The following is a 17,956-nucleotide window of genomic DNA, read 5'->3' on the forward strand; positions in this document are numbered from 1 at the left end:
AATCAGCCCCAACACTGTTGTGTCGTCAGCAAACTTGATGATGACGTTGGCCATCCTCACCACCTGGCGGCGGCCCGACAGGAAGTCCAGTATCCAGCTGCACATGGTAGAGTGCAGGCCTAGACCTCTGAGCTTGGTGTCGAGCTTGGCGGGAACAATAGTGTTGAACGCTGAGCTGTAGTCCACAACCAGCATTCGCACCAGAAGTTCGCTCTTATTTTGAAGACAGTTTTCACACGCTCGTACCGTAATGCCTGGTATATACGTGTTCTGAAAAATATCGGGCGGGCTGGCTTGACTGTGTTTTCCGAAGTGGCGGCTGGCTTGACCGCAGTGAGGAGCAGAGCAGCGTGTGAACATGGCTGACTTTAAGTGAAAAATCCCTGTCAAAAACCCAAATACCCTTCATTCTGCTCTCCACCTGAACATCTACACGGCTCCAGATTAAATGTGCGGTACTTTGCTGTATGACATCAAATAATAACGCAATAATAAAGCGTGTCAGGTGAGTTGTGAATTTGTTATTTTTGGTCCTGAACCTGACAGCATTCTTTAAGCGTCAGGCATGCTGTGTCAGGTTTGGGTCCCTGAAGGCACCACACCCACATCTCACTCTCTGAATTGACTGAACATGTAGAGTTAATTACTGGATGCTACAGTGCACTACTTTCACAGCAAGGAACTGTAAACAAGTTTTTTTGAGATTTGACACGTAATATTTCCACCACCTTTTGACTTGAAAATGATGCGCTCAATGGATGAACTGATGAGTGTTCATTTAACACATCAAATCCAGTGTTTTTAGTGACACAGATTGAATATTAGCAGACTTCCCAGCATGCATTGTTTGAGTGTGAAAACTCGTCTTATTTGTTGTCCAATAAAAGAAAACAAATTATGGAAATCGTGTCTCCTTTGATTTGATTTTTTTCCATGTGCCGCAGTAATAAAACTCATTCACTCATTTTGTTTGACTCTTTATTAATTTACATTCACCTGCTATTTTGTATTAACCCTTGTGTTGCCTTCGGGTCATTTTGACCCGATTCAATGTTTAATGTCGGTGTTCTTTCGGGAGTCAACAAACAAACATAAAGTACCTCACACTTAAACTTGGAAAACAATATTAATTCTAATAATTTTCTGGAGATTTTAATAGCTGGGGTCATATTGACCTCAAGGGTAAAATATGTTAGTAAATATAAAGGTAACAGGAGGGTTAAACATTGAATCGGTTCAAATTGACCCGAAGGCAACACAAGGGTTAAGCATTATCTTTGATCATTGTTTGTATTTTGATTAATCATAAAAAAATACATGGTCAGACTCCTTTAATTCTTGTTTAAAGGACTAAAATCGTATTAAAACCCTTTTGAAGTTGTGTAAAAAGCTGTTCGTTCATGCACACACACAGTATATATACATATTATATATATATATATATATATATATACTCTTATTTGTTGTTTAATAAAAGAAAACAAATTGTGGAAATCGTGTATCTTTAGATTTTTTTGTATCCCGCAGCAATAAAACTCATGTTGTTTGACTTTTTGTTCATTTGCATTCACTTGCTATTTTTTATTATGCATTATTTTTGATAATTGTTTGTATTTTGATTAATCCTAAACAAAATATTTTAACGATAACCATCCTCCAGCCAGCAGGGGGCGCCAGAGTCTCTCACACACTCAAACACACGCTGCTGCTGCTGTTTACATTCCGCGATTCCATTTACATTCCTGTTGGCCTTCCTCAGAGTGAGTGTGTGAGTGAAGAGGCCGAGTTGCAGAGCTGAAGGTTTTTACGCACCAGACAGACGGAGGGGAAACTGCAGTTTAAATAAACACCGGCGGGAGTTTGTTCTCTGTGTTCTCTGCTCGCTGAAAATCAAACCGCGGTTCAAAGCCTTTGAAGTGTTGAACATTTCCTTTAGAATAACGTTCCCCGAGGCGGTTTCTTCTCAGTCCGAAGCTCTTCGGGTTTCTTTACGGCTCAACAATCAGCTGATCCCGTGTTCCCAAACGCCCGACTGTGCGACATCACCGACTATAACTCATATTCATTCATCGCCTTATTGTGACGGAATAAGAGTTCCTCGTTTCCCTCTGACACTTGAATGCAGCAGAGTCTTTGTTCGCGGTGTCTGCATTTCCTGCTCTGACAAGTCAAGACCTTTCCAGTGAAAAAAGGCCCACACACACACACCACCTCCTGTAAATTAAACCCACCTGAATGGGCCTTTTGTCCCGTTAGCTAAACCGCAAATATAAATACTCAACGTCTAACCTCTCAGTCACGCCAGATTCATGGGAATTAATCCCACTTTGATTCTGTTATTGTGTGACAGATTTAAGGCGGTTCATCAACGAGTGATAAAAGCTGCTATCTGGAACTGATTTTCAACAAAAGGCAAATGCTGTTGCTTCCTCCCACCCTTTGGAAATGGAAAAAAACAAGAGAAGAAGAGCAAGACGTCCAATCAGGTCTTGAGAAAAAAAAATCTGTCTCATCAAATCAAAACTTTTACACCGCAGAGGAAACACAGAATGATTTTCTGATGTTTCTATTCTTAACAGATTCAAGAGGGAGTTGAACTCACAGCTCTGAACCTCTGGTCCTCCTCCACCGAGAGGATGTTTACAAATGTGTGTGTGTGTGTGTGTGTGTGTGTGTGTGTGTGTGTGTGTGTGTGTGTGTGTCTGTGTGTGTGTGAGTGTGTCATCCGGGTCTAGCAGAGTCATGCATTTTTTCCATTACCCTCATCAAATCAATGTTAAACACTCCTCTATCTGTCCCAGTACAACCACGGCGTGTGTGTGTGTGTGTGTGTGTGTGTGTGTGTGTGTGTGTGTGTGTGTGTGTGTGTGTGTGTGTGCGTGTGTGTCACAAAAACTCCCGATCGGTAAATTGATCAGTAAAAACTGGGACAACCAGCCTGATCTGGTTTCTAGATAAACTGATGTGGATTTTAAACCAGTTTAATGTCATTTCGCGGAATATTCAGTTCACTGCTGCTGACACCGCTAACACGCTAACACGCTACACGTTACACGCTACACACTACACACTACAAGCTACATGTTACATGTTACACGTTACACGCTAACACGCTACATGCTACAAGTTACATGTTACACGCTACATGCTTCAAGTTACATGCTACAAGCTACATGTTACACGCTACAAGCTACATGTTACACGCTACAAGCTACATGTTACATGCTACAAGCTACACGCTACATGTTACATGCTACAAGCTACACGCTACACGCTACAAGCTACATGTTACACGCTACATGCTCCAAGTTACATGCTACAAGCTACATGTTACATGCTACACATTACACGCTAACACGCTACAAGCTACATGTTACACGCTACATGCTACAAGTTACATGCTACAAGCTACATGTTACATGCTACATGCTACATGTTACATGCTACAAGCTACACGCTACATGCTACACGCTACATGTTACACGCTACATGTTACACGCTACACGTTACACGCTACACGTTACACGCTACACGTTACACGTTACACGTTACACGCTACACGCTACACGCTACATGTTACACGCTACATGCTCCAAGTTACATGCTACAAGCTACATGTTACACGCTACAAGCTACATGTTACACGCTACAAGCTACATGTTACACGCTACAAGCTACATGTTACACGTTCAGCATAACAAAGGAACGCCATGTTTTCTGACTCTCGAAGACGTTGCGCTGACATCACGCCTCGAGGTTAAAGGCGGACTCTCGTCCGGCAGGGCGACGTTTCATTTATCCGCCTGTTAGCCCGCGGCTTCTTCAGACTCATAAAGGCTGAACACGCGGGTTATTTACTCATCTACTTCTATAGATTAGAGAATGAAACAACGCGTTGACTTCCAGAAGAGGAAACCAGGGGGCAACATGTGAACTCCTGTGTGTCGTGAGCCTGTCAGGCTGAACTCAGGGCCACAACAGTCCCACACAGAGAAGAAACCGTCTCGTCCGTTAGCCCGAAACACTCGGCCTGTTTTCTGTCAACCCTGACACCATGGCGACCGCCTCTTCGTCAACTGTGGCTATGCGTCACCACGGCAACAGTAAACATCGAGCAACGGACGATGTTGGTGTCGGTGGAAGGAGTTCAGCTCCTGAGGGACGGATCGCAACGAATAAGGAAATCCACAGGAGGAGTTTTGATTCGTAGTTTCACATGAAATCAACTGATTTGATAATTAATCATAAAAAACTACCCGTTAAAAATAACTGATAAATGTAACAGATAATGAGAGATACACACACACAAATAATGGTTCTTTAAAAGGCTTTGTGGTTCTAAGAAGAACCCTCACCTACCGAAGAACCGTTTCTTTGGTTTGAGGCTCCATTATAGGGTTCTTTAAGGAAATGGTTCTTTAAAGAACCCCGGTTTGAAAGGTTCTTTGTAGAAACAGAAATTGTGCCTACAAAAAACATTTTTTGAAGGTTCTTTGAGAAACCTCTATAGGTTCTTTGAAGAATTATTTAAAGTAATGGTTCTTAAAGAACCCTGGTTTGAAAGGTTCTTTGAGACACCTTTATAGGTTATTTGAAGAATTATTTAAGGGAATAGTTCTTTAAAGAATCCGGGTTTGAAAGGTTCTTTGTGGAGCCAGAAATGGTTCTTCTGGCATCACTCTGAAGAACCATTTTCAGTTCCAGTTGGCACCTTAATTTTTCTGTGTGTAGTATAGATAATTATCTGAAATTAATAAAGTTGATTATTTACCGCCCCTCTTAGTTCCTGCAGCCAGACATAGTAAAGTAGTGAGCTAAAGATAAGCTACATTACTAACTCTGGGCTTGCAAGTAACGCTTTCGTTAGCCAGAGATGCGAACATTAGCGGCTTTTGTTACACGTTTGCTGATGTCTTTAGGTGCTAAAAACAGAGAGCGATCAGGAAGGAGACAACCAGGATTTGATTGGACGATCACTGTTTGGGGGAGGAGTTAATTAAGCTTTCAGTGGTAAATATAAATAAATGAAAGGAGTAAGTAAAAGTAATGAAATGAAAGGATGAACGATGATGATCCGTATCAGACGTCTGCTAAAAGATGATTTTAAGACTTTATTCTGCAAGTGAAAACAGTAGAAACCTCAGAAGAACAGCACAGTGGACACAGTGGGAACTACAGGACATCACCTGTTCTCTCACACACACTCACACACACACACACGCACACACACCCTTTGACCCATCAGTGATGATCCTTCACAGTCCGGTTCTTTATCTGAATAAAAAGGTCACAAAGTCTTTCAGACCAAACAGGAAGTGGCGTGCGCGACGGTCCGATGACTCCGATCGCCGCTTATCCTTTGTTGTTGTTGACTCTCTGAACGAGAGAACAATCCCCGCGGACGCCGTCGTCCACGACATCGCAACCGGAGAAGCCTCCGGCCGGTCTTCAGAGGACGGCCAGGTCGTGGCAGCTCTTGGAGCGCACTTTGACCGCCATGCGCTGGTTGTTGCGCGCCACCAGTCGGTCCAGGAAGCGCCGGGCCTTCTGGGCGAGGCTCTCTTTGCGCTTGTGGGCGGAGCCTCCGCGCCGGACGGCCTCAGCGTCGTCTCTCCGGAGGCGGATCTGGCGGATCACGCCCTCGAACAGCTCGGTCACGTTGTGCTGCAGAGACGCCGACGTCTCGACGAACTTGCAGTCGAACACCACCGCGCACGCTCGGCCCTCTGGGTAAAAAAAGACGCGCATTGATCTCAGTAGAATCCATCAAATGTTACCTACCGCCCCGTGACCTTTGACCCGCCGCCCCCACCTTCCACAGCGACCTCTCTGGACCGCACCAGGTCGCTCTTGTTGCCCACGAGGATGATGGGGAGGTTGTCGGCCTGGCGGGTGCGTCGCAGCGTGATGCGGAGCTCGGCGGCGGCGTCGAAGCTGCCGCGGTCGGTGACGGAGTAGACGATGACGTAAGCGCTCCCGACCTTCAGACAGTCGTCCTGAGAGGAGGCGTCGTCCTCCTGACAGGCGGAGCGCCACGGACACGAAGGTGGAGGGAAAGAAACATTTCAGTTTTAGAATCCAGATTCTTATGTTCCTGCTCTTAGAAGGCTTTTATTGTGAAGGAGCAACAGGAAGTTGATGAAACAGCTGAGTAACCGAGTCAATAGTGATACTTCGAGATTTAGACACGTTTTTGTTGTTGGTGGTTCAGTGATGTAATCCAGCTGTATGGAAATTCAACACTTGAGCAAATGCATCTTGTTTATTCTTATTTTTGTATTGTTACGCAAATAAATAAGCAGAACTTGGACTTATTGATGAACAAGTTTTGGGGTTTTCTAGACAGTATTCTGTCAAATATTTTTTAAATAAAAAAAGTTCTCCTTATAGAATTTTATTTTATGATCTAAACAAATTAAGCTTATGTTCCTGGGAGATCCCGAAATAACACAAAAGATGAATTATTTTTTTTAAAGAAGAGAGAAAACTCATTGAAATCCATCACATCAGGTCTGCATGCAAAACGCCATGTACCCAAAATCTACTGCTCACAGCTGGACTACATCATCAACACACACACACACAGACACACACACACACACAAACACAGACACACACACACACACACACAGACACACACACACAGACACACACACACAGACACACACAGACAGTACCAGTTTTTCGTTCTCCCAGGTATCCATGACGATGAGTGTGGATTCCTCTCCATCCACTGTGAGCGTTCTCTCGTATGTGTCCTCTGCAACAAACAACAAACAATAAACAAATAAACAACGAGCACACGGACATTTACAGATGAAGATCCACACATGGCTGTTACTGGCCTAACGACCAGCATCTCACGCGGCGAGCACGGCTTAAAAACAATAAACAACATGGTGGACGGACAACAGCTGTTACATCTCTGATCATAAAGAGACAAACAACAACAACAACAACCTGGTCGACAACAATGTAAAAACACGTCAGAGCAGAACGTGAATCAGGGCTGAGCTCCGTTGACCTGAGAACTCACTGCACCGGTCGGACGGTCCGGTCGATGCAGGCTGTCGATCACGGCCTCGGGCCAATCGACACGTGACACGGGAGATGGTGATCAATAATGTCGGGTCAGTCAAGGTCGTGACGTCGGAAAGAAGTCAGAGACAGAAGCTGAGCACCGAACTGCTGCTTCATCACATCAATAGAGTAAAGATGCTTTACTCATCAATAAAGATGCTTTATTTATCAATAAAGATGCTTCATCCATCTATAGAGTAAAGATGCTTTACTCATCAATAAAGATGCTTTACTCATCAATAAAGATGCTTTATTTATCAATAAAGATGCTTCATCCATCATTAGAGTAAAGATGCTTTACTCATCAATAAAGATGCTTTATTTATCAATAAAGATGCTTCATCCAGCATTAGAGTAAAGATGCTTTATTGATCAATAAAGATGCTGAATTCATCAATAGTTTAAAGATGCTTTATTTATCAATAGAGTAAAGATGCTTTATTTATCAATAGTTTAAAGATGCTTTATTTATCAATAGAGTAAATATGCTTTATTTATCAATAGAGTAAAGATGCTTTATTTATCATTAGAGTAAAGATGCTTTGTTTATCAATAAATATGCTTCATCCATCAAAAGAGTAAAGATGCTTTATTGATGAATAAAGCATCTTTATTCATCAATAAAGATGCTTTATTTATCAATAGAGTAAAGATGCTTTATTCATCAATAGAGTAAATATGCTTTATTTATCATTAGTGTAAAGATGCTTTATTTATCAATAAATATGCTTCATCCATCAATAGTTATAAAATGCTTTGTTTATCAATAAAGATGCTTTATTTATCAATAAAGATGCTTCATCCATCAATAGAGTAAATATGCTTTATTTATCAATAGAGTAAATATGCTTTATTTATCATTAGAGTAAAGATGTTTTATTTATCAATAGTTTAAAGATGCTTTATTTATCAATAGAGTAAAGATGCTTTATTTATCAATAGTTTAAAGATGCTTTATTTATCAATAAAGATGCTTTATTCATCAATAGAGTAAATATGCTTTATTTATCAATAGAGTAAAGATGCTTTATTTATCAATAGCTTAAAGATGCTTTATTTATCAATAGAGTAAAGATGCTTTATTTATCATTAGAGTAAAGATGCTTTATTTATCAATAGTTTAAAGATGCTTTATTTATCAATAGTTTAAAGATGCTTTATTTGTCATTAGAGTTAAGATGCTTTATTTATCATTAGAGTAGAGATGCTTTATTTATCATTAGAGTAGAGATGCTTTATTTATCAATAGAGTAAAGATGCTTTATTTATCAATAAATATGCTTAATCCATCAATAGTTATAAAATGCTTTGTTTATCAATAAAGATGCTTTATTTATCAATAGTTTAAAGATGCTTTATCCATCAATAGTTATAAAATGCTTTGTTTATCAATAGTTTAAAGATGCTTTATCCATCAATAGTTGTAAAATGCTTTGTTTATCAATAGTTTAAAGATGCTTTATTCATCAACAGTGTTGTTTTCAGTTGTCATGCTAAACTAAGTTAGCTGGTAGCTTTGCATTAACTCTACAAACATTAGATTATAATCGATATTCCTTGAACGCGTCTCATCGTGACCGTCAGACTGAGTCCTCTCTGCACTCACAGACGGCGGTACGTAGCCAGCTGGCTAACATTAGCCACCAGAAGCTAGCGGCCCAATGTGTGTTTTATTATAAATTATGAATGAAAACAATCTCTTTTTAGTTTGTATCTTTCTCTCTTGTTTACAGAGAGAACATTGAGACGAACCAGATGCATGAACAAATAAACTCCACCTCCGTGGTGTTCATCTTTCTCCGCGATCCCGGCAAAGATTCCCGCCAGGCTGGTCTTCCCGACTCCGTGGTCGCCTAGCAACACCACTCTGTGAACGGAGTCCGAGTCGCTCAGCGAGTCGTCGTCGTCGTCCGAGCTCCACTGGGCGCGGTAGTGCAGGGACTTGTCTCCGGGGTGGTAGGAGGCCGACTGGCCCAGGGGGGCGTGGCCGCGCGGCCGCCCGGGGGGAAGTGGGCGGGATGAATCGGCGTGCTGCCTCGCCGCCGTAATGGCGCCTTCTCTCTCTGGCTGTTGAGGGTCATGCTGCTACGGTGACGACATCGGGGCGGACCTGAGGGAGGAGGCGGCAAAGTCTGGTTCACCAGTCTTTAAGATTCCTTAAAGGTCAAAGACTGACTTTCAAAAGGATCAATAACAGAGCTTTACTTTGGAAGCCCCGCCTCCTCCCGAGTACAAATATCTCAGACTTTCTGAAAAGATAAAACGCGATAACCTTTGTTTGTTTTCTGTCCTTTTTCCAAAATAGAGCAGCGATCAATTCGGCCATCCAAACCTAGTTTAACCCTCCTATAGTTTAACCCTCCAATAGTTTAACCCTCCTATAGTTTAACCCTCCAATAGTTTAACCCTCCTATAGTTTAACCCTCCTATAATTTAACCCTCCAATAGTTTAACCCTCCAATAGTTTAACCCTCCTATAGTTTAACCCTCCAATAGTTTAACCCTCCTATAGTTTAACCCTCCTATAGTTTAACCCTCCAATAGTTTAACCCTCCTATAGTTTAACCCTCCTATAGTTTAACCCTCCAATAGTTTAACCCTCCTATAGTTTAACCCTCCTATAGTTTAACCCTCCAATAGTTTAACCCTCCTATAGTTTAACCCTCCTATAGTTTAACCCTCCAATAGTTTAACCCTCCTATAGTTTAACCCTCCTATAGTTTAACCCTCCAATAGTTTAACCCTCCTATAGTTTAACCCTCCAATAGTTTAACTCTCCTATAGTTTAACCCTCCTATAGTTTAACCCTCCAATAGTTTAACCCTCCTATAGTTTAACCCTCCTATAGTTTAACCCTCCAATAGTTTAACCCTCCAATAGTTTAACCCTCCTATAGTTTAACCCTCCTATACTTTAACCCTCCAATAGTTTAACCCTCCTATAGTTTAACCCTCCAATAGTTTAACCCTCCTATAGTTTAACCCTCCTATAGTTTAACCCTCCTGTAGTTTAACCCTCCTGTAGTTTAACCCTCCAATAGTTTCTCTGGTTGAGACCTGTCAATCACAGTAAGCCCCGCCCTAAAGCATACCCTCCTTTATGGACGGTTTGACTCTACATGGAGCATAATTTAATAAATAAACATCGTGCTGTATTGAAGAATACTTAAACTAGAGATTCAGACCCATAAACTCATGTTTACAATCTTTACTGAGGGAATAAATCAAGAGGGAAGTAGAGTGATTTTCTCATAGACCTCAATCAGATCTATGTTTGTAACCGGAGGAGTCGCCTCCTGCTGGTCAGTAAAGAGAATGCAGACTTTGAAACAACTTCCGCATTGGCTTCCCTCTGCAGAACCGGAGGTTGCCGCCTCCTGTGACCACGAACTGGAAGTAGAAACTACGCTTTACATGCACTGACATTAAAAAAAACTCTAAAAGCAGTCGACCGGCCCGGCTAGGTAAAAAAAAAAGCAAGTTGAAGCTGAGCTACTGCACACTCTGCTCAGGTAGACATCGCTATACGTTCACATAGATTATCGTTAGCTGCTTTATTAAAGGGCAGAAAGTTAAACAAAGCTCCTTAAAGTTCAAGCGGCTTCGCTTTAGTTTGAATGGGAGTAGAAACAGGGCTCTATTCAAGACAGCTTTAAATAGAATAAACCTTTTGAAGCAGGTTACAAGTTATTTTCCTCCCTGTGAGTTCGATGGAAAATATTCGAGAGATAAGAGAGATTAACGACAGGAGACTTGAAGAGGACTTTTTTCCACGATGTATATTTACGTTTGGAACCCTGTGACAGGCTGCAGCCGAGCTTCACGCGGAAAGTGTGTTTTCATGCTTTTTAACACATTAACACACACATTACTTACTGTTAAAGAATATAAATGAATAACACTGTCTCAGAATCAGTAGAAAAAGCATTACAAGTATTTAAATGACTGTAAAGTAACAAAACAACTGATTTTTAGATTGCATTTGATTAAATTCTGGTTACTAGAAACCGTGTGCAGCCATGAGGACCTCTGGTATGCATAAGAGAGCACAGACACAGGGAAACCTCCTCTCATAAATAATTCAGGTTTAAAGGGATAGTGAGGGCGAGTTGGCCGAGTCACAGCTCCTGTGCTGGAGGGTAGTTAGTGAACTATAGTTACTGTAACTTATTCTGTATCTTTAACATGTTCTCTTCTTGGCTTTTGACAACAGAATGAAGCGCCAGACACTCAGGAGGTCAAAGGTCAGAGGACTCTCTTCTGTAAAATGTCATGCAGTATATACACGACTGTGAGTTAGCGAGTTGAAAAACTTAATTATGGCCGCCATGTGCTTTTAGGAAAATGAGATCAAACAGAAACTCCTAATGAAGAAAAGCACAAGAAATAAAGGTTTTCACATTTAAAAAATATGCCGAGATGTAATTATTATAATTATAATTATTTATAATAATAATAATAATAATAATACAAATAATTATTATAATCATTATTATTATTATTATTATAAAAATGTGATTATTTTATTTATTCAAACTATCTGGAAATGATGTGCTAACATAATGTGAATTTGTTAATGGTCATTTCACAAGTAAGATATAATTAATATAATAATGTGTGAAAACTCAAATTTAACCAAATGCTGTTTTTGTAAAAGACAAAAAAACAACAACAAAGCAATAAAAACATTCACAAAGAAACACAGGCAATACACAGACAGACAGACAGATGGACAGACAGACATATATACTGTATATATATATATATATATATATATATATATAAACGTACCGTCCACCCCATCCACGGTCCGGTTGGTGCCGCCTCAGTAAACAACTGAGCCGTCTCTCTGCGCTGTAACAGAATCCTGGTGCCACAGTAACCGCCTGGAGAAAAAGAAGTTCCACAACAGCGTTAAAAATTCAGCAGTGGAATCACAGAGTTATCTAGCTCCCTCTGTGTGTGTGTGTGTGTGTGTGTGTGTGTGTGTGTGTGTGTGTGTGTGTGTGTCAGAGCGACAGCAGAGGAGAAACAGATAACTGAGGAGGGAGTATGTGTGTGTGTGTGTGTGTGTGTGTGTATGTGTGTGTGTGTGTGTGTGTTAGTTTAGGGAACATTTTGGACACTTCCTGTTGGAACCAATAGAGCCAGTGTGTCTTCATGAAACAGTTTGTAGAAGCTTGAAGAGTCAACGTGTATAAAACACAACTAACGTGATTAAGGACGAGCTTCACCAACGTGAGAAATACAAACAATGGATAAAGCTTTAAATATTCAGTGGATTCACTAACTACACCATTAGAGATGCTGAATGTCTCGTTTAAATCCAGTATTTAAAGGGTTAAAGGCAGTTTAAGAGTGGTCATCTGCTATGATGGGAATTGAAACGCCCAATGTTCTTACTTAAAATACAGAGTCACAGTTAAAAAGAAGATTAGTGGCACATATTTCTATTTTTAATGGTTTAAATTACAAGATTGATTCTCACAATCTCCACACAGACACAGTGTGTGTGTGTGTGTGTTGCAGCTTGAAATATTAAAGGTGCATTGCCCACGTTTGTACATGCAGGTCAGTTTGGTGGTCCTGGTTCGTCCCAATTTTAAAGTCTTCTTTCTCAGGAGCTTCGTCAAGTCTGAGAAAATAACGTTTCAGAAGAGGAAGCCTGCGTGAGGAACCGCTTTCTGGGATATGAGGAGCAATAAGAGGCTCTTATCAGGACCACTCGTCATCATAATCTCCTCATCCAACGTCATACTCCATCGCCATAGCAACCCTTTAACTTTCCCCAAGTGTCACATAACTTGGTATTTCGAAAAATAATTATGAGACACTTAAAGTGAAAATGTGGAGGTATCTCTCATATTTTGGATTTAACGCGAGTGTCATTGTCCCTCAGAACCTCCCTCCTTTTTGTGTGTGTGTGTGTGTGGGGGGGGGGGGAGCCGACATGGAAAATGAGATTATTGATAAATACACACACATCACTTCCTTTGTGTCGGTGTGAGTCTCTCTTTCTGAAACTCAACACATCACAGATGTTTAGATTTGATCCACCCCCTCAGTTTAGAAGTTTAACATTCAAGGGGAGGAGCTTCCTCCACTTCATCCAATCCAGTGAGTCCAGTTCCTCTCAGGAACCAATCGCTGATCCCCGACCACTTCATCGCAGTCCAATCAGCAGCGTCCTGCTCCAGCGGCAGCTCCGCCACGCCCCCTGCAGGCGGACTGACAGTACTGTCTGTGTCCGCGTGCGATCAAAGATTATTCATTATTTAAATCAAAGACTTTTTAATGCTGAAATCATTTCCTTTATTAACATTGTGGCTCATTATGTTCTCTCCTCTTCTCCCAATGCACTGCAGGAGGCGCCCTGAGAGGGGAGAGGTGCATGCTGGGATGGAGGAAGATGAGTGGCTGGATTGAAGGACATACAGAAGAAGTGTTATACATACTATTGTCATGTAAACATGTTTTATTTATGTATATTGCGTTTTGAATCATGCATATTTTTCTTCTCACCTGCAGTCATCCAGGTCCACAGTCTGAGGTGCAGAGCGTCCGTTACTGCAGGAGGGAAACAAAGAGACGTCACGCTTCAGTCAACACGGGGGAGAAAAACACGAATAATTCAGATTTCTCCCAGTTTGAGAGAAAAGGTGGAGTCGGTAGCGGCTGCAGTTCATCTCGGCGCCAGCAGGAGGAGCTGTTGCTGTTTGAACTGATGGTTCAGAGTCTCTAAAAGGAAGAGGATGACTTTAACCCTTGTGTTGCCTTCGGGTCATTTTGACCCGATTCAATATTTAACCCTCGTGTCGCCTTCGGGTCAATTTGACCCGATTCAATGTTTAATGTCGGTGTTCTTTCGGGAGTCAACAAACAAACATAAAGTACCTCACACTTAAACTTGGGAAACAATATTAATTCCAATAATTTTCTGGAGATTTTAATAGCTGGGGTCATATTGACCTCAAGGGTAAAATATGTTAGTAAATATAAAGGTAACAGGAGGGTTAAATGACTAATTAAAAGTTTAAAAGTAAAGGTTTGAATAAAAGTGGAACATGGCGAAGGTTGAATAACTTTATTATAATTCATTTCTACAGCGATTCAGGAAATTCTCAGAGAAAGAAAACCTTGTTTTTAGTTCGTTAACTTTAGAGATGTTTCTCCCTCAGAAATATATTTTAAAAACCTGAAGAAATTTTAGATAATTTAACAATTTAAAATGTTTTTACTGCAGTTTTTGATCTTTTTTTGGGTGTGATTATATTTAAGACAGCTTAGTTCAACATCACCTCTCGGGGGAAGATAAGCTTCTGTTGGCGACTCCGGGTCTGATCCAGAATCTGAATCTCGATCTTCTCCAGGTTCCTCTCCAGGTTCTCCTCCAGGTTCCTCTCCAGGTTCTGCTACACGCTCCTCCTCAAGTTCCTCTCCAGGTTCTCCTCCAGGTTCCTCTCCAGGTTCCTCTCCAGGTTCTGCTACACGCTCCTCCTCAATTTCTTCTCCAGGTTCTCCTCCAGGTTCTCCTCCAGGTTCCTCTCCAGGTTCTGCTACACGCTCCTCCTCAAGTTCCTCTCCAGGTTCTTCTTCAGGTTCTTCTCTAGGTTCGTCTCCAGGCTCCTCTCCAGGTTCCTCCAGGAGAAAGATTCGGTCCAGCAGGTGGTCCAGCAGCTGTTGGGCGTTCTCTGACTCGGTTCTGATGGTCAGGACGCGGGCCGGGTTTCCTGCTGAGATCCGCAGCACCGTTTGGTTCCTGAGGAACCGACAGTCCAAATATGGTCACATCCGTTTACTGGTTGCAAAAAACAAGATGGCCATGGAGAGGCTTCAAAACAACAACCAACCAATGAGTGACGTCACAACGACCACGACCGCTTCTCACACTTCTCTGGGTCTTACCTGCTTCTGCTGTGTCTGAGGATCCAGCACAGAACCAGCAACACCAGCAGAACCAGCATCAGAACCAGCAGGCAGACGAAGAGTTCAGAGGTCATCGTCACTACCTGGACTCCTCGAGACCGCAACGCGATCAGGGAGGAAACAGAGATGAACATTGAGGTTTGAAGTTTATTCTTGAGCTTTAACCTGGGATCAGGATCCAGCCACTAGGTCCATTTCGCTTACTCTTGTTTTAAAGTTGAACTTCTACTATTCCACACCTGAGAAAACGTCCTCAGGTGATGAAGATCAGGTGATGAAGATCATGTGATGCGATAGAAAGCTCCTGGTTCATAGAGCCAGAGGTGAGGCGGTTTCTCAATAGACTAAGAGTTTTATGACTATAAACCTTTTTAAATCCTCTTTTTAAAGACGGAGATTAGATAAATAATCAGGAAGTTGTTCATATTGCGGGTTTATTAACTATCAGAACTTTACTCCAGTCGTCTGGAGGAAGTCAGAGTAAAGAATAACGTTCATTCAGACGCTCCTCTTCTTCACGATCGGTGTGTTTAACGTACCTGCTGCCGCCCGCTGGGTGGGATTCTCTGCTTTTAAGTAAATCGGTTGTTCAGAAATGATTTAGAAAGAGTTTAACGGTCTAAACAAGTTGAAAGAAAACATTCTGTTGTGTTCATTAAACGGACCGGAGACGCACGGCGCGATGCGTCCGTGTTCCAGGAAAACATCTTTTCATGGCGGCGTCTTAATGTGATGATTAATATTCGGCCTTTTCCAGAGAGAACGTCCAGTCAGAGTTCGCTCAAATTCAACATCTGATCCATCCTTGTCAATGAAGGCGTTTTGGTTGCTTAGCAACGGGGCAGCAGGGCTGCCAACACTTCCCCAAATACGAATGGATATGGATAAAAGCGTCTTTATTTGTACTTTAAATCAAAAGCAGTGATGTTGTCGTGACCACGTGTATGTCTGCTAAACTAATAAGATTAGATTAGATTAGATAAAATGATCCTTTCATAGTCCTACAGTGGGGACATTTCAGGATCACGGCAGCCGGTGCACATTAGAGCATTAATAAAAATAAAAGATACAAATAGAACACAAAACACAATAACAATGCTAAATACTAAATACCAAAACTAAAATAATACATGAAATAATGGCGTTCCACTTAGCCTCACTTTAGTGCTGATTATTAAATGTTAATAATTAAAAAACAACATGAAGAATGAATATAGAAAACATTATACTGTCACAATAGCATCAGAGTAACATATCATTATTATTGTTTAGGTCTTTTTCCAGTTGTAGTTTTCATTTAATTAAAATTATTATTTATTTTTAATTTTCAAAAGTCTTTTTTATTTTCTTTCTATGACTAATTGTGTAGTTTTGTCCTCATTGTCCCTGAAGACGAGACGCCACAGAGTTTTATCACAGCAGCCGGACATTTGAGGAACTGCAGCTCAACACCAGGAGGAGACAGGAAGCGGGTTGTCAGCATGTTATTTAATCAGATTATCGATCAGGAAGTGAATGTTTTTACAAAATAAAATGTACGAGAGAAGAATCTTTAGAAACATCTTCGTCTTATATGTTTTTTTTAAATATTAAAGCACCATCAGGTACACAAGTCATCGTTATATTAATCTGTAGGATCAACATAAAATATCACACATCAATACTTACACTCAAATGCAACCTGATAGAGAAATATTAGGTTTATATAAATATAAAAGGACAAAGTAACATGGAGGGTGAAACAATACCAACAAGCTCTAGAAAATGTTGTAAACACAACAATCAAATATACATACACAGCGTGTGTGTGTGTGTGTGTGTGTGTGTGTGTGTGTGTGTGTGTGTGTGTGTGTGTGTGTGTGTGCGGCGTGTGTGTGCGTGCTCAGACGTCATTATTGGTGGAGTTGTTCTTGATGTCCATCCTGCTGATCAGCTCGGTCACCAGCTGCTGAACCGTCTGAGCGCGCAGCCGGCCGACCTCCAGGACGCCCTCGTGGTTCACGCTGTCCGTGTCCTCGTAGCTCTTCACCACCTGACGCAGATCAATCAATCAATTAATCAATAAATGAACCAATCAAATATCTAGAACACTGTCTGAGAACTCATAACTCTTCACCACAAGAAAGAGATCAATCAATGAACGAATCGATAAATCAGTTTATCAATAAATCAAGAAATCAATCAATGATTATCTAAGTCCTTGTAACTTCACCACATCACACAGATCAATCAATCAAATCATATCACATTGAGTCAATCAATGTGTCAGTTACTCAATAAAGCCAATAATGAACCAATTAATAAATAAATTAATTAATATGGTCATCAATTAATAGAGTAACCAATTAATAAAGTAATAGAGTAACCACTTAATAAAGTGATCGATTACTAACGTAATCAATTACTAAGGTAATCAATTCATAAAGTAACCAATTAATAAAGTAAGTAATTAATAAAGTAATCAATTAATAGAGTAACCAATTTATAAAGTAATCATTTTATAAAGTAATCAATTAATAGAGTAACCAATTAATAGAGTAACCAATTTATAAAGTAATCAATTAATAAAGTAATCAATTAATAGAGTAACCAATTAATAGAGTAACCAATTTATAAAGTAATCAATTAATAAAGTAATCAATTAATAGAGTAACCAATTAATAGAGTAACCAATTAATAAAGTAATGAATAGCTAGCATGAGGTGGAGTTGATCATTCTGATCGATCAGGTTGATTGGTACCTGCAGCGTTGTAATCAGTCACAGTGGCTCAATACCGTGGCGTATTGATCGGTGTGTTTACCTTGTTGGTGATCAGAGAGAGGCCGAACACTCTCAGACCGCAGTGAGTCGCCACGACGACCTCGGGAGCCGTACTCATACCTGAAAACACACACCTGAGGTTACACACTACACACTACACACTACACGGTACACGGTACACGGTACTAC

At 40.9% G+C, this 17,956-nt stretch overlaps 2 protein-coding genes and 1 long non-coding RNA gene across 5 annotated transcripts in view; 1 reads left to right on the top strand and 2 right to left on the bottom strand.

Moving 5' to 3' along the window:
* Positions 1-5,097: 5,097 nt before the first annotated feature.
* On the bottom strand, positions 5,098-12,006 carry rem1 (RAS (RAD and GEM)-like GTP-binding 1). The gene is given in 6 exon segments (XM_056437154.1): positions 5,098-5,726; positions 5,813-6,017; positions 6,678-6,760; positions 8,859-9,084; positions 9,087-9,190; positions 11,871-12,006. Coding segments are annotated over 5 exon segments (867 nt in total). The 5' UTR covers positions 9,162-9,190; positions 11,871-12,006; the 3' UTR covers positions 5,098-5,448.
* A 3,054-nt stretch (positions 12,007-15,060) lies between these two features.
* On the top strand, positions 15,061-16,567 carry LOC130208183 (uncharacterized). Its single transcript, XR_008834371.1, has 2 exons — positions 15,061-15,143; positions 16,398-16,567. It is a non-coding gene; the product is annotated as an uncharacterized LOC130208183 (long non-coding RNA).
* Positions 16,474-17,956, bottom strand: part of pnp4a (purine nucleoside phosphorylase 4a) — a 32,842-nt gene continuing 31,359 nt past the window's right edge. For all 3 annotated transcript variants that reach the window (XM_056437152.1, XM_056437151.1, XM_056437153.1), the window contains 2 exons: positions 17,808-17,887; positions 16,474-17,037 (listed from right to left, as the gene is read on the bottom strand). In XM_056437152.1, the coding sequence (XP_056293127.1) occupies positions 16,888-17,037; positions 17,808-17,887 (230 nt within the window). In that variant the 3' untranslated portion in view covers positions 16,474-16,887. The remainder of the gene's footprint in view (positions 17,038-17,807; positions 17,888-17,956) is intronic.

Source organism: Pseudoliparis swirei, chromosome 18 (genome assembly GCF_029220125.1).
Source record: "Pseudoliparis swirei isolate HS2019 ecotype Mariana Trench chromosome 18, NWPU_hadal_v1, whole genome shotgun sequence".
NCBI classification, from domain to species: domain Eukaryota; kingdom Metazoa; phylum Chordata; class Actinopteri; order Perciformes; family Liparidae; genus Pseudoliparis; species Pseudoliparis swirei.